This window comes from Myxocyprinus asiaticus, chromosome 21 (genome assembly GCF_019703515.2).
Source record: "Myxocyprinus asiaticus isolate MX2 ecotype Aquarium Trade chromosome 21, UBuf_Myxa_2, whole genome shotgun sequence".
Taxonomy (NCBI): Eukaryota; Metazoa; Chordata; class Actinopteri; order Cypriniformes; family Catostomidae; genus Myxocyprinus; species Myxocyprinus asiaticus.
The window spans coordinates 41446776-41459941 of NC_059364.1; the positions used below are offsets into that span (position 1 = coordinate 41446776).

General features: G+C 43.7%; 1 protein-coding gene across 1 annotated transcript in view; it reads right to left on the reverse strand.

The window, feature by feature from the left end:
• The window catches only part of LOC127412308 (ribosomal protein S6 kinase alpha-2), a 76465-nt gene that overhangs the window by 18825 nt on the left and 44474 nt on the right, over positions 1–13166 (reverse strand). The window contains exons 9-11 of the mRNA XM_051648557.1: positions 12230–12300; positions 11754–11842; positions 233–297 (exon numbers count right to left, since the gene is read on the reverse strand). Coding sequence (XP_051504517.1) covers positions 233–297; positions 11754–11842; positions 12230–12300 — 225 coding nt within the window. The remainder of the gene's footprint in view (positions 1–232; positions 298–11753; positions 11843–12229; positions 12301–13166) is intronic.

A 13166-nucleotide genomic window follows, 5' to 3' on the forward strand; every position in this document is an offset into this window, starting at 1 on the left:
AGAGCGCACTGTGTTTTGTTTTGGTGTTTTTAAATGGAAAAAAACTACTTGGGACTTACTACCTTTAAAGTAACACTGCATTTAATCTGAATGCTGTGTTACTTTAAAGGTAGTAAGTACTTAGTAGATTTTTTCCATTTAAAATCACCAGAACAAAACAATTTTATAAAATTTGTAAAATTGCCACTAAGCTTGATATTAAACAGGTTAGCATCCTAAATTTAAAACTCACATTCCAGTCTATTGTTGCAAAAAATATATGCCGTTTGATTTCTTCCACTCCATCAGGTCCTGCGCCTGCAGAACAAGCAGACGACAGTCAATCAGATAACATGATGCAAGGACATATTTTGTAATTCTGTACAGCATGAAAGGCCTCAAATGTCTCATAAAACCCATCTGTCACCTATTTAAAGGATGCGATTCCCTTGAAACATGGTCTGTCAGTGAGTCAGGCAAGTGCTGAAAGCCCTCAAATATCCTTTGTGCTCTGTGTCCCATCATGTTTGCCATAGCTAACAAGTGAAACATGAACATGAATGGGATTTTTACTTCTGAAACCTACTGTTGCTCTATATTGCCTGGCCACAACCACTAATACATACTGTATTTCACAGTATGTACGCAGATCTGGGTGGGGATGCATACAACTAATCTGAGACAGAGTGATATTAAGCCGCAGTCAAAACAAGGTCTCGGTGGCATCTCTCTCTGCCTTATAAATTATGGATAAAGTGATTCACCCAGCTAAATTCAATCTCAGCTTTGACAAACATTCAGTAGCAGCGTCTGGAATCTGACTGCAGTCATTAACTCAGGAAATCATCATCTCTGACTAAAATGAGAATCTTGCCCACCACTACTGTCAAAACAACAATGCTTTAAAAGACGCAACATTGTACAATACATTTTTTATACACTCCCTGCTAAAAACAAAAAAAAAAAACAGCTTAAACCAGCCTAATGTGGTTTGCTGGTGTTAGCTGTCCACTACTCTGGTTTCCACTGCACAGGCTGGTCTAGTTTGAGGGTTTGGGTACTTGCCAGCTGGTCACACTGGGAGATCAGGTGGCCAATCAGATAAACCAGCTGAATATCAGTTTGGCCAGGCTAGGAAACCAGCTTAACCAGCTTAAACCAGCTAAGACAAGAGAACAACCTAAGCCTGGTTTATAGGAATAGTTGATCCACAAATTAAATGTCTGTCCAAATGAAGAAATCCACCATGAGTGTAAAGTAGTCCATATGACTTGTGTGCTATATACTATATTCCAAGTCTTCTGAACAACAACTTTGTGAGAGAAAGAGACAGAAATTTGAGCAGTTATTCACTGATAATCTTTCCCTTGTATGTAGTTCTGCTCGTATCTTATAGTCGTATGGACTTTAAAAATACTGCATTAATGCCAAACGCCATTGGTCCTTGTGTCTCTATGCGTGTCTAATAGCGCATAATACGATTTTCAGTGAATAACTTAATGACTTAAATTTTGGCCTATTCCTCACACAAAGCTATAATATGGCTTCAGAAGACTTAGAATATATTAACGCGTTGTACACTGAAAACAGTGGTTACTTCAAGTGAGACTGTGAAGAGGTTGTGTAAAAAATATTTCCACCATTTACAGAATTTTTAAAACTTTGACGGATAATTCCAAATGTTTTCCAATATTTGACAAATACAAAAACAAGAAAGAACACAAATTAAACCAAGCGTTGTGTGGTTAAAACCTTTTAACCATCCTTATGGCATATCTGCCTATATGCGGCTCCACTTTCTCTGTCCGTGTATGCGTAACTGATGGTAAGAAAATTCCCTAAAAATATAAAGTTTCATTTCCTTAAAGGTGCACTCAGTAATTTTTTGAAGTACGTCGAAGTATGGCTTACACTGACACCTAGTGGCCTGGATGCTGCATCATTCAAACACAGAAGTTTTAGGTTACAAATGCCTTTGTAGAAATTCACAATGCGCAGTAAATCAGGATTAATTTAATCCACTAATGAAAGTGTACAATAACAGGGCAGTTACTGAGATTAAGCAACTAGTATTTGGCTGGTCATTTGATGCTAACATGGCTGCCCCACGAGGCGCCCCTGCCCCATATAGAATAAAAGAGCTTTTATAAGGTTACTGATATGACTGAACTCTTCATCTCACATGAGTGGTCATTATTTTATACATATGTTTCAAAATTACAATTCATGTCTTTAGAAGTAAAACTTTTTAAATGAGGACAACAATTACTGAGTGCACCTTTAACAAATAGAGGTAACAGGGTCATGTCTGTCTGCATCCAGCAAGACGACAAGGAACACCCACTACACAACATGCCCACTCCAAGTAACGCCCCCACTTGGATGACAAAGCCATTCTATTGGTTGGAAGTATGTTTAAAATCCAATGCAATTGCTCTATGATTGATGTTGTCTTACTATGTAAATATGACAAAGAAAACTTTCAAATTATATGTCACATATCATAAACTGAAGATATATATGGGGAAATTGAAAAATTTTCTGTTCTGTTTTCTCCAGTTAGCTCAACAGCTAACTGGTTAGACCTTTAGCTTAGCATCTTCTTCTCCTTTTCATTTTCATCATGCTTCTCCTCACTGTCGCCACCTAGTGATACGGCGATTTGATTGTATTCACTGTAACTTTTATGTTGCGCTATATTTAAAATATTTTTTAATCTTTGTGGTTAGGGTTAGATGTAGGTGTGGGGTTGCTATGGGACTCCAAATAAACACAATGTATGAATGTGACATCCAGCTGTCGGTTGCAATACTTCAGCAATTTGCCCGTTATCTGACCTGAGGTGGGTGTGCCTTGTAGTAGTCTTGCAGGATGCAGACATACCCTTCTCCTAAAAATAGACCATAACTGATCATTTTCAACTCAGTACATCAGTGTGACAGATGATTATATGTAGAGCAACCTCTGATTGAGATAGAAATACAAATGGTGAATAAAACAAAATAAAATGTATAATAATTATAAGAAAAGAACAATAAATATAGTAAAGGTTCATTATAATGTAACAAGAATAAGAAATATTAAGTGCAAAAAAATCTAATTCATTGTATTTTGAAAGGTAAACATTACATTATTAAATCAGGGGGTTCTTCAAGTAATTGTCAGTTAAATTTAGTCAGATTGCATGATTTACAGATTTTCTCGATTGCTTAAACACTATATCCAGGCTTTTGAACTAAAATTTTAAAACCATAACGCCATTTATCAAAAAGCACACCCATTTCCCTAAACTATAAACACTATTCCTGTTTTGACACGAGTCAGATTTGTTGAACTGTCACTGCAAAACTCTACACACAAATCCCTTCATTTCTCATTGCCTACACCATGTGGTCATTTAGACAGCACTAGCATTCAATATTGTTCACTCAAGTCAGCACAGCTTGAGCTCAATTAGCACACAATTACCCAGGTGGAAACACTAAGAGTCAAAATTGATCACACACCAATCAGAACCTTCAATAGATAGATAAAAGGGCCCGAGTCAGTTCATTCAGTTTTGGAACAATGGATCCAGAGAGACCTGAAGGAAGAGGTCGAGGACACCGGAGAGGAGGAGGAGGAGGAAGAACAGCAGGGAGTGGAGGAAGAGGTGAAAGAAGAGGAAGAGTAGGAGGTGGAGGAGGTGGAGGAGGAGGAGGAGGAGGAGGAGGATGATGACGACGACGACAAGGAAGAGGAAGGGCAAGGGCAAGGAGACAAGCAGTCTCGGATGAAATTCGTGCCACTCTAGTTGACCATGTCCTTGTCCATGGTATGACTATGAAGGAGCCAGCACAACCAGAGCAGCCTCGCTACGTTGTTGTTTGGGATAACGTCAGCTTCCATCGCGCTGCTCTGGTTCATGACTGGTTTACCAATAACCCAAGGTTTTCCAGCATCTTTCTGCCTGCATTCTCTCCCTTTCTAAACCCGATAGAGGAGTGTTTTTCGGCATGGCGGTGGAAAGTGTATGACCGAGAACCTCACATCCGTGTTCACCTCCTCCAGGCCATGGAAGAAGCCTGCCTAGACATTTCAGTTGATGCGTGCCAGGGGTGGATCAGGCATGCAAGAGGATTTTACCCCTGCTGCCTGGCTAGGGCCAATATAGCCTGTGATGTTGACGAGATTCTCTGGCCTGTCCCAGACCAAAGACGGGATGCTGTTGCAGAATAATGTTTTTGTTGTTGTTTGGTGTATTGTTCTGTACAGTACATTAAGGAATAAAATATGTGCAAATGTATACATTTGTGTCTTTTGTTGTGTTCATCGTGTGAAAAGGTTTTTGAGGGGGAGAACCACTAGCAACATAACTTATTACCGGTTTTTGTAGTATTGTTTTGAGTTTATCTCACCAGTGTGTAAGACTATGTTGTAGTGTGTGTGCGTTTTTGAGGGCTTGTGTGTCATGTCTGAGGGCAAAGTTTGGTTTTTGAGTGGATTGAATGGTGTATATATATATATATATATAATTATTATTATTTTATTTTTTTACAGTGGATGACTTTAATAATATGTAGCGGTGGGGGCATGGTCGAGCGTTTGTCCGGAGAGAGAGAGAATGTGGTAAGGGTGCACACACCTGAGCGCTATAATGTCTAACACCTGTTTCTGATTGCAGTTAGCACTGAGGAGAGCAATATAAGGAGGTACCACACCAGAGGCGATGAGAGAGAGGCTGTGTCTCGTTTGGAAGGCTGCGTCCTCCGGAGGTCGCATTTGTCGGCCGCATACGTCATCTAGGCTGTCTCATTTCAGAAAAGCGAGTAGGACACTTCGAATGCAGCCTTCGAATGTGGCCTTCTTTCACAGGAATTCGGAGGATGCATGAGGTGTATCCTTCGTGGGAACTCACAACACACAATTTTTTGCTTCAACGGAAATGTCTAAAAAAAAACAATGATGCCAATTTGCCTATAAATATGATGTTCAAATGCAAGGAATGTTAATTCCCAAGTTGAAGTACCTCAGTAGATGGGTGCAGAGTATATAATATGTATAATTATATTAATATATAATTAAAATTAAGTATTAGACTAAAAGTACACCTGTAAAATCTATTTTCTTTTCTCTTTACATCATTATATCTCTCTTCTAAAGGGACTTTGTTCCCTTCTCACCCAAAACGCTCCCGCTTGTTAAAGAGTGGCGTTCTGTCATAGCAACCATGTTACGTTCCATTTCCATTTGTCCTAAGAAGGCCGTCTTGTTTAAATGACACTTGTTTAAAGGAGGACACTGCAGCCTTCAAAGGACGCATCCTACAAAGCGCGCAGCCTTCGAAACGAGACACAGCCATAGTCACGCTTCAACCACCGAACCTACTTGTGTTTATGAAAGCTGAAAAGCTATTTTTGAGTGTTACCTGATTAAAACCAACCTTTTGAGTTAAAGCCCTACATTTCCCATTTCCTCCTTTTACCCCACAATGAACTCCTTTATTCAACAATAATAATAATAATAATAAGTTTTATTAAGTGCCTTTCCCACAGCTCAAGGTCGCTTTACAATAGCATGACATCATAAAAACAAAATATGCATAAACAGAATGTCAACTCAGAAACAAACAATAATCATAACAAACAGCAAACAAACATTAAGAGGTAGAAAAAAAGTACTGCGAGAATAGATACGCTTTCAACTGAGACTTGAAAGCCGAGATGGAAGAAATAATATGGAGCTCTAAAGAGAGTGAGTTCAGAGTTTCGGTGCCATCACACTAAAGGATCTACTACCCATAGAGAAAAGACGAAATATGTAGACAGCAAGACGTTGAGAACTAGAGGACCAGAGGGAACGCATCGGTTGGTAAGGCTGCAGTAATTCAGAGAGATAGTGGGGTGCATGGCCATTGAGGCATATAAAGGTTAATAGAAGGATCTTGTAATGGATTCGAGAAGAAACCGGCAGTGTAAGCCACAGAGAACTGGAGTTATATGGGCAGTACAATTGGTGTGAGTGACAATGCATGCTGCAGAGTTTTGAATATACTGCAGTCTGACAATGAGCTTAGTGGGTAAGCCAATCAAAAGGGAAATACAATAGTCAAGTCGAGTTGATATAAAATCATGGACCAGAGTTTCAGTGTCTTTCTGACATAACAGTGGACACAGACATGCAATATTACGGAGGTGAAAGAATGCAGCCTTAACAAGGGAACTAATGTAAGGTTGAAATGATAAGGATGGGTCAAAAGTGATAACCAAATTACGAATGGTTTTCGAAGGTTTGAAAAGCACCCCATCAATGGAAATACCCACATTTGAATTTTTTACAAGAGCTGGAAAACCAAATAACATAACCTCAGTCTTATACATATTGAATTTAAGACAATTGGTTTGTAACCATGTATTAATTTCATTGAAACAATCATTAAGTGAGCATAGTGGGAGCAGCTTCAGAACGACACGAAATATAGATTTGCAGATCATCAGTGTAACAGTGGTAGTTAAAGCCATAACAACGGATAATATGACCAAGGGGCAACACATAAAGCAAAGGGCCAAGAATAGAGCCCTGCAGGACTCCACAATTAACAGAGACATTGCGAAATTTACATTTCTTAATAGAAATAAAACATTGTATATTGGTGAGATAGGACTTAACCAAGTGAAGGCTGTGTCATTGACTCCTATAGAAGACAGTTGAGCAGCTAAAAGCAGGTCATTTCTAATTTTTAAAAGTGCAGTTTCTGTTCTATGGAAAGTGTGGAAACCAGATTGAAATGGGTCATAGAAATGTCCTGGTTACTTTCGTATCCTCCGTTCCCTGATGGAGGGAATGAGACGTTGTGTCGATGTAGTGACACTAGGGGTCACTCTTGTGAGCCTGAAACACTTCTGTTTTTTTAAAAATGGGTATAAAATATGGGTATAAAAGGAGCTGGTATGCAACCACTCATTCAGGTTTTGCGCTGAGGAGCCAAGACAAGGTCCCGGCCATTTCAGCGGGTAGTTCAGTGTTGTGGCAAGAGGGACACAACGTCTCGTTCCCTCCATCAGGGAAAGGAGGTTATGAAAGTAACCAGCACATTCCCTATCTTTCACTCACTCGACGTTGTGCTAATGTAGTGACACTAGGGGTCCCACTACAAAATGCCACAACTAGCTGAACTGTGTTACGTGGACTGGCGGTGCGAGATGGGCAGACCACTGTGTGCCTCGTAGCCAGCACACCAGGCCGTCACGTAACCTCCCCCAACACTCTTATGAGCGTCAAACGGTCCCTCGGGAACAAGTCGACTGCCCAAAAAATAGGGACAGGCTAGCCCAGCCGTGGCCTCTTTCCCTCTTTTTTCTCCCCAAAAAGAGAGGAATTTGTTAAGAGACTGGGGGCCATAAATGTCTATGTTGGGGGGGAGGGTGTCACTCCCAAGGGGAAGACACCACGGAGATGCATTTCGAGTGGAAATACGTCACATGGTCTTACCAAGTCTTGTCGGAAGTATGTCATGTGGAGAAGTCCCATGGTAGGTCCGAGAGGGGAGGAACTCTACAAAACCGGTGACCGGGGCAGAGGACCCTCTGCCCAAGGAAGATGCAGTTTACTGACAGGGAAACGATTTAGCAGCAGATATATCACATGGGGTCACCTACGGGGAACCACCACATGTGCAGCACCTACCTCAGCACAGGGCCTAATTAGCACACGTACTGGGCCGGCAGCAAATTTCTCCGCAAACTCGTCTGCCACAGGGCTAAGGAGGAAAGTCATCCAGGGATCACAACTTGTGAACACGAATGGGAGTCAAAAGTGCACGTCTTCACCTCATGGGAGGGGAAAGGCACTATGCGCAAGCAGTACACCCGGCCAGCTGTCCCGGAACTTACCTGTTCGGACCTGACAACACACGGGACGAAACCGGCTCAACCCGGAGATTATAGAACCTCGCAAAGGTGTTGGGTGTTGCCCAGCCCGCTGCTCTGCAGATGTCTGCCAAAGAGGCACCACTGGTCAGGGCCCAGGAGGCCGCTACACTCCTAGTAGAGTGGGCTCGTAACCCCATCCTGGGCATGATATGCCATCACAATGGCGTCAACAACACAGTGGGCAATCCTCTTTTTGGAGACAGCGCTTCCTTTCCACCAAAGCAGACAAAGAGCTGCTCGGAGCATCTATAGCTCTGCGTGTGATTTAGATAGATGCGTAAAGCATGCACCGGACACAGCAACACCAAAGCTGGGTCTGCCTCCTCCTGGGGCAGCGCTTGCAGGTTCACCACCTGATCCCTAAACGGGGTCGTGGGAACCTTGGGCACATAGCCCGGTCGGGGTCTCAGGATCACGTGAGAGTAACTCAGACTGAACTCCAGGCACAATTCGCTGACAGAGAACGCCTGCAGGTCCCCTACCCTCTTGATGGAAGTGAGCGCAGTCAGGAGGACAGTCTTCAAAGAGAGTGCCTTAAGCTAAACTGAATCCAGGGGCTCAAAGGGAGCACCCCGTAGACCCCGGAGGACTACAGAGAGGTCCCATGAGGGCATGAGGCACGGTCTGGAGGGATTCAACCTCCTAGCGCCTCTCAGGAACCTGATGATCAAGTCGTGCTTCCCCAAATACTTATCATCCACTGCCTCGTGATGAGTGGAAATGGCGGCTACATACACCTTCAAGGTGGAGGAGGACAGCCACCCCTCCAGCCTCTCCTGCAGGAAGGAAAGCACAAATCCAACTACGCATCTCTGGGGGTCTTCGCATCGGGAAGAACACCACTTAGCAAACAGACGCCACTTCAAGGCATACAGGTGCCTCGTAGAGGGAGCCCTAGCCTAAGTGATCGTGAGTGAGACCCACTTAGCTCTTCCGCGTCCCATCCAAGGGCCAGACGTGGAGATTCCAGATGTCTGGTCGTGGGTGCCAGATGGGGCCCCGTCCCTGAGAAAGAAGGTCCTTCCTTAGGGGAATTCGCTGGGGGGGGGGGGGGGTGGGCTGTCATGAGGAGCATGAGGTCCGAAAACCACATCTTGGTGGGCCAGTAGGGTGCTACTAGGACGATCTGCTCCTCATCCTCCCTGTAGCAAGTAGGCTCACTGGGGGAAATGCGTATTTGCGTAGTCCAGGGGGCCAGCTGTGTACCAGCTGTGTGCCAGCGCGTCTATACCGAGGGGTGCCTCGATCAGGGTGTACCAAAGCGGGCAGTGGGAGGATTCCCGGGAAGCAAACCTGTGCCTGTGCTCGACCGAATCAACCGAATCGACTCCAAATCAGCTGGACCACCTGGGGGTGGAGTCTCCACTCTCCCCTGAGCGTAACCAGTCATGACAGCGCGTCCGCTGTGGTGTTGAGGTCGCCTGGGATGTGAGTGGCCCGTAGCGACATGAGGCGCTGGTGACTCCAGAGGAGGAGACGGCGGGCGAGTTGTGACATGCAACAGGAGCGTAGACTGCCTTGGTGGTTGATGTACGCTACCGTCGCTGTGTTGTCTGTCCGGACCCACACATGCTTGTCCTGGATCAACGGCCGGAACCTCTGCAGGGCGATCAGTACTGTCAACAACTCCAGGCAGTTGATGTGCCAACGCAGCTGCGGGCCAGCCCAGGAACCGGTGGCTGTGTGCCCATTGCATACGGTGCCCCAGCCCGTCTTGGAGGCATCCATAGTAACCACGACGTGCCTGGAGACCTGCTCTGGGGGAACCCCTACCCATAGAAATGCAAGGTTGGTCCAAGGGCTGAAGAGGCGGTGACAGATCAGCGTGATGATCATGCGATGTGTCCCGCGGTGCCATGCCCATCTCGGGACTCGAGTCTGAAGCAAGTACTGAAGTGATCTCATATGCATCAACCTGAGTGGTGTGGCCATTCAACACATCCTGCCCCGGCTGCTCGTCGCCAAGGGCGTCCTCCTGCAGCAAAAGCACCGGCTCTGCCGTAGCCCAACCCCACAGCCCGGCCCCGGTGTGGAGCCCACCGCAGGAAGCAGATGCCACCCGTCTCACGGCCGGCCGCCAAGAACCCTAGGAAGGCTTTGAAGTGCCCCTGAGATGGGTGACCCAGGGGTGAGGAGATCCGCTTCTACGGAGCTGGTAGACAGACCACTCCATCCCCCGATGGAGGGCCGGGAGGAGAATCTTTTGTTTCATTTTTCACGCATGAGTGGTTTTCTTGTTCTCTGGATCACATGTCAGGTGCGCACGGCCGTCGTCATGACCACCGTCCACCGTCCCATTTTGGCAGGTTGGGCGCTCCAGCAGTGGACCCCCCGCCCCTGCGTGCCCAGCTTTGGCACAAACATGCCCACCGATAGCTCATCATCTTCCTGGGCCCCGAATAAGAGGTCGAGTCCCCAAATCGCCCCCAGTGCTAACCGACGCGGCCTCATCCCCGTAGGTAGAAGGACCAAGGCGGGGAGCCGCTGGGGTGGCTTGCTTTCTTCCGAAGGCAAGCCGTGTCCGCAACATTGCCATGGTCATGTTCTCGCAATGAGGACAAGACCGATCCACGAATGAAGTCTCCACGTGTGCAGCACCCAGACACGTAAGACAACGATCGTGGCCGTCAGAAGCGGAGAGATAACGACCACAACCAGGAATAACACATAAGCGGAAAGGCATCTTTAAAAAGACGTTCCGTGTGTGCCACTCTTTTAGAATTGAAAATTTACTCTTTTAGAATATACTATATTATATTCTATTACTATAATATATTATATTAATATATACTATATATTTTTTTTGTTCTGCCAAAGCGCCCAGGGGCGTTCTCTGCACTCCACGGGTGCAGAGGGGGAGAAGCCGCTGAAATGCGCCGTAAATCCAGCAGATGAGGTGAATGAACTCAGCGGATGAATTCAGCTCAATGAATAGAAACGATCGGCTCCGAAGAGAAAATCTGAATGAGTGGTTGCATACTAGCTCCTTTTATACCCGTATGTCCAGGGGAGTGGCATGCAAAATCCACTCGCCAATTCCCATTGGCCTTTTTTCAAAAAGCAGAGGTGTTTGGGGCTCCCAAGAGTGACCCCTAGTGTCACTACATCGACACAACGTCGAGTGAGTGACAGATAGGGAACTGTTAGTATGCAGATGTGATTGCAGCTGCGAAGCAACAACTCTTTCCAATATTTTTGACACAAAAGGGAGATTAGAAACAGGTCTAAAGTTGTTCAAATCAGAATGATCCAAGCCAGGTTTCTTTATAATAGGGGTGACAGCAGCAGTTTTCAGATCTTTTGGAACAGAGGCAAATGAAAGAGAGCAGTTTATTAAATATAAGATAAGAGCTGAAATAATAGAGGTACAGCTTTTAATAAGGGATTAGGTGCAGGGTCTAGCTGGCAGGATGATAAATTAGATTTTGTAATTAACTCAGTCACAGAAGTTGGGCTGGTTGGGGTAAAATTGGAAAGTGGACAGGCTGATCGGGTGGTAGCCAGTTAGTAGATGGTGCAGGAGTTATAGTCAGAAAAGAATCATAGATAGAATTTATTTTGTTTAGAAAGAAGTGCAGGAAAGATGATACTTTAATAGAGCTATTTTAACATTTTGAAGCTTGATACACCCAGTCCCCTTTCACTTTCATTATATGGAAAAGAGTGGCCAAGATGTTATTCAAAAACTCAGCTTTTTAGTTATTCGTGTTTGGAATGACACAAGGATGAATGAATAAATAAATGACAGAATTTTCATTTGTGGATTGAAAATTAAGCTTTTAATCAAGTCTTTTTGCCAGTAATGGAGGGCAGGTATCATACTTGTTGGGTGAAAGCAGTAATTGGTGTTATATGGTGACCTACCTAATCTATTAGAAGGATTTCTCTTAAAGAGAGCCCGCAATAAACTCTGGACTTCTGGGCTTAGGAATTGTGGCATGCCCAGTTTTGCCCTGTGAAAGAGAAAATAAATTGTTAAATTTGTTTGTGATACACAGCCATAAACATTGCAAATCATTTTGACAAACCCATTTGTGAGGACAACTTCAGAATCACAAATCTTTAAAGGTATAGTTGACCGAAAATTTCAGTGCTGTGATCACTTACTCACCCTCCACCGTATGAGTTTCTTTCTTTCATGAAATGCAAAAGGGAAAATATACATCAGCATCAGTTCCTAATTTTGTGTTCCATGGATTAAATAAAAGTCGTACAGGTTTGGAACAACATGGGGGTGAATAAATAATGACAGAATGTTCAGTTTTGGATGAACTATCCCTTTAATCCAATACAAAAACCTAGCCTGTCAGAAAATGCACAAATACAACAATAAATCTTACTTGAGAATAAGTGCCATGGTCTCTTTGCGATCTTTTCCTTGAAACGGCAGGGATCCAGTCAGCATTTCGAACTGGGGACAGTAATAGAAACATCAGGCTTTGGCCTAGCAAAATTATTTATGGACAATACAATAAGAAGTATATATTCAGCACCATTTCACAGTAACAGTACATGCTGAAACCAAATCTGCCTCTTCTCAGCATGCTCACTCTTATGTAACGATTTTCCCCGTGAGTGAATAATTTTAAGGCTGGATTATTCTGTGGATACTTAGAAATGAGTCGGCTCTCTGTAAAATGGGCATGTATACATAAATCTCACAGTTTTAAAGAGAGATTGGGAATTGGATCCATTATACAGTACATTAGCTGAGACAAATCCAATTTATGCTTATCAACAGTCTAAAGCTACCATAACTCTCAATATGTAATCATTTGGTTCCAATCAACACTCAATATGGCCCTCATTTATTTTCAAACCTTTAAAGGTGCATTCAGTAATTTTTTACTCATTAAAAAGGTTTAACTCCTAAAGACATGAATTGTAAGTTTGCAATATATGCAGGAAATCATGAGCACTCACATTGAAATGAAGACTCAAGTCATATCAGTAACCTTATAAAAGCTGTTTTATTCTACATGGAGAGGGTCCGCACATGGGGGCGGCCATGTTAGAATCACATGACCAGCTGAACACTACTCGCTTAATCTCAGTAACCGTCCTGTTATTTGACACTTTCACTGTGAATATTAAATTTCTACAATGACATCTGAAACTGAAAACTATTGATTTTAAATGATGCTGCATTCAAGCCACTATGTGTCACTGTAAGTCCAAGATGACACAAAGACGAAAGTTACTGAGTGCAACTTTCAACATTTCCTTGATCTTTTGAAATAAAAGACTGTGAAGAATTATGAAAACATACTGTAACTT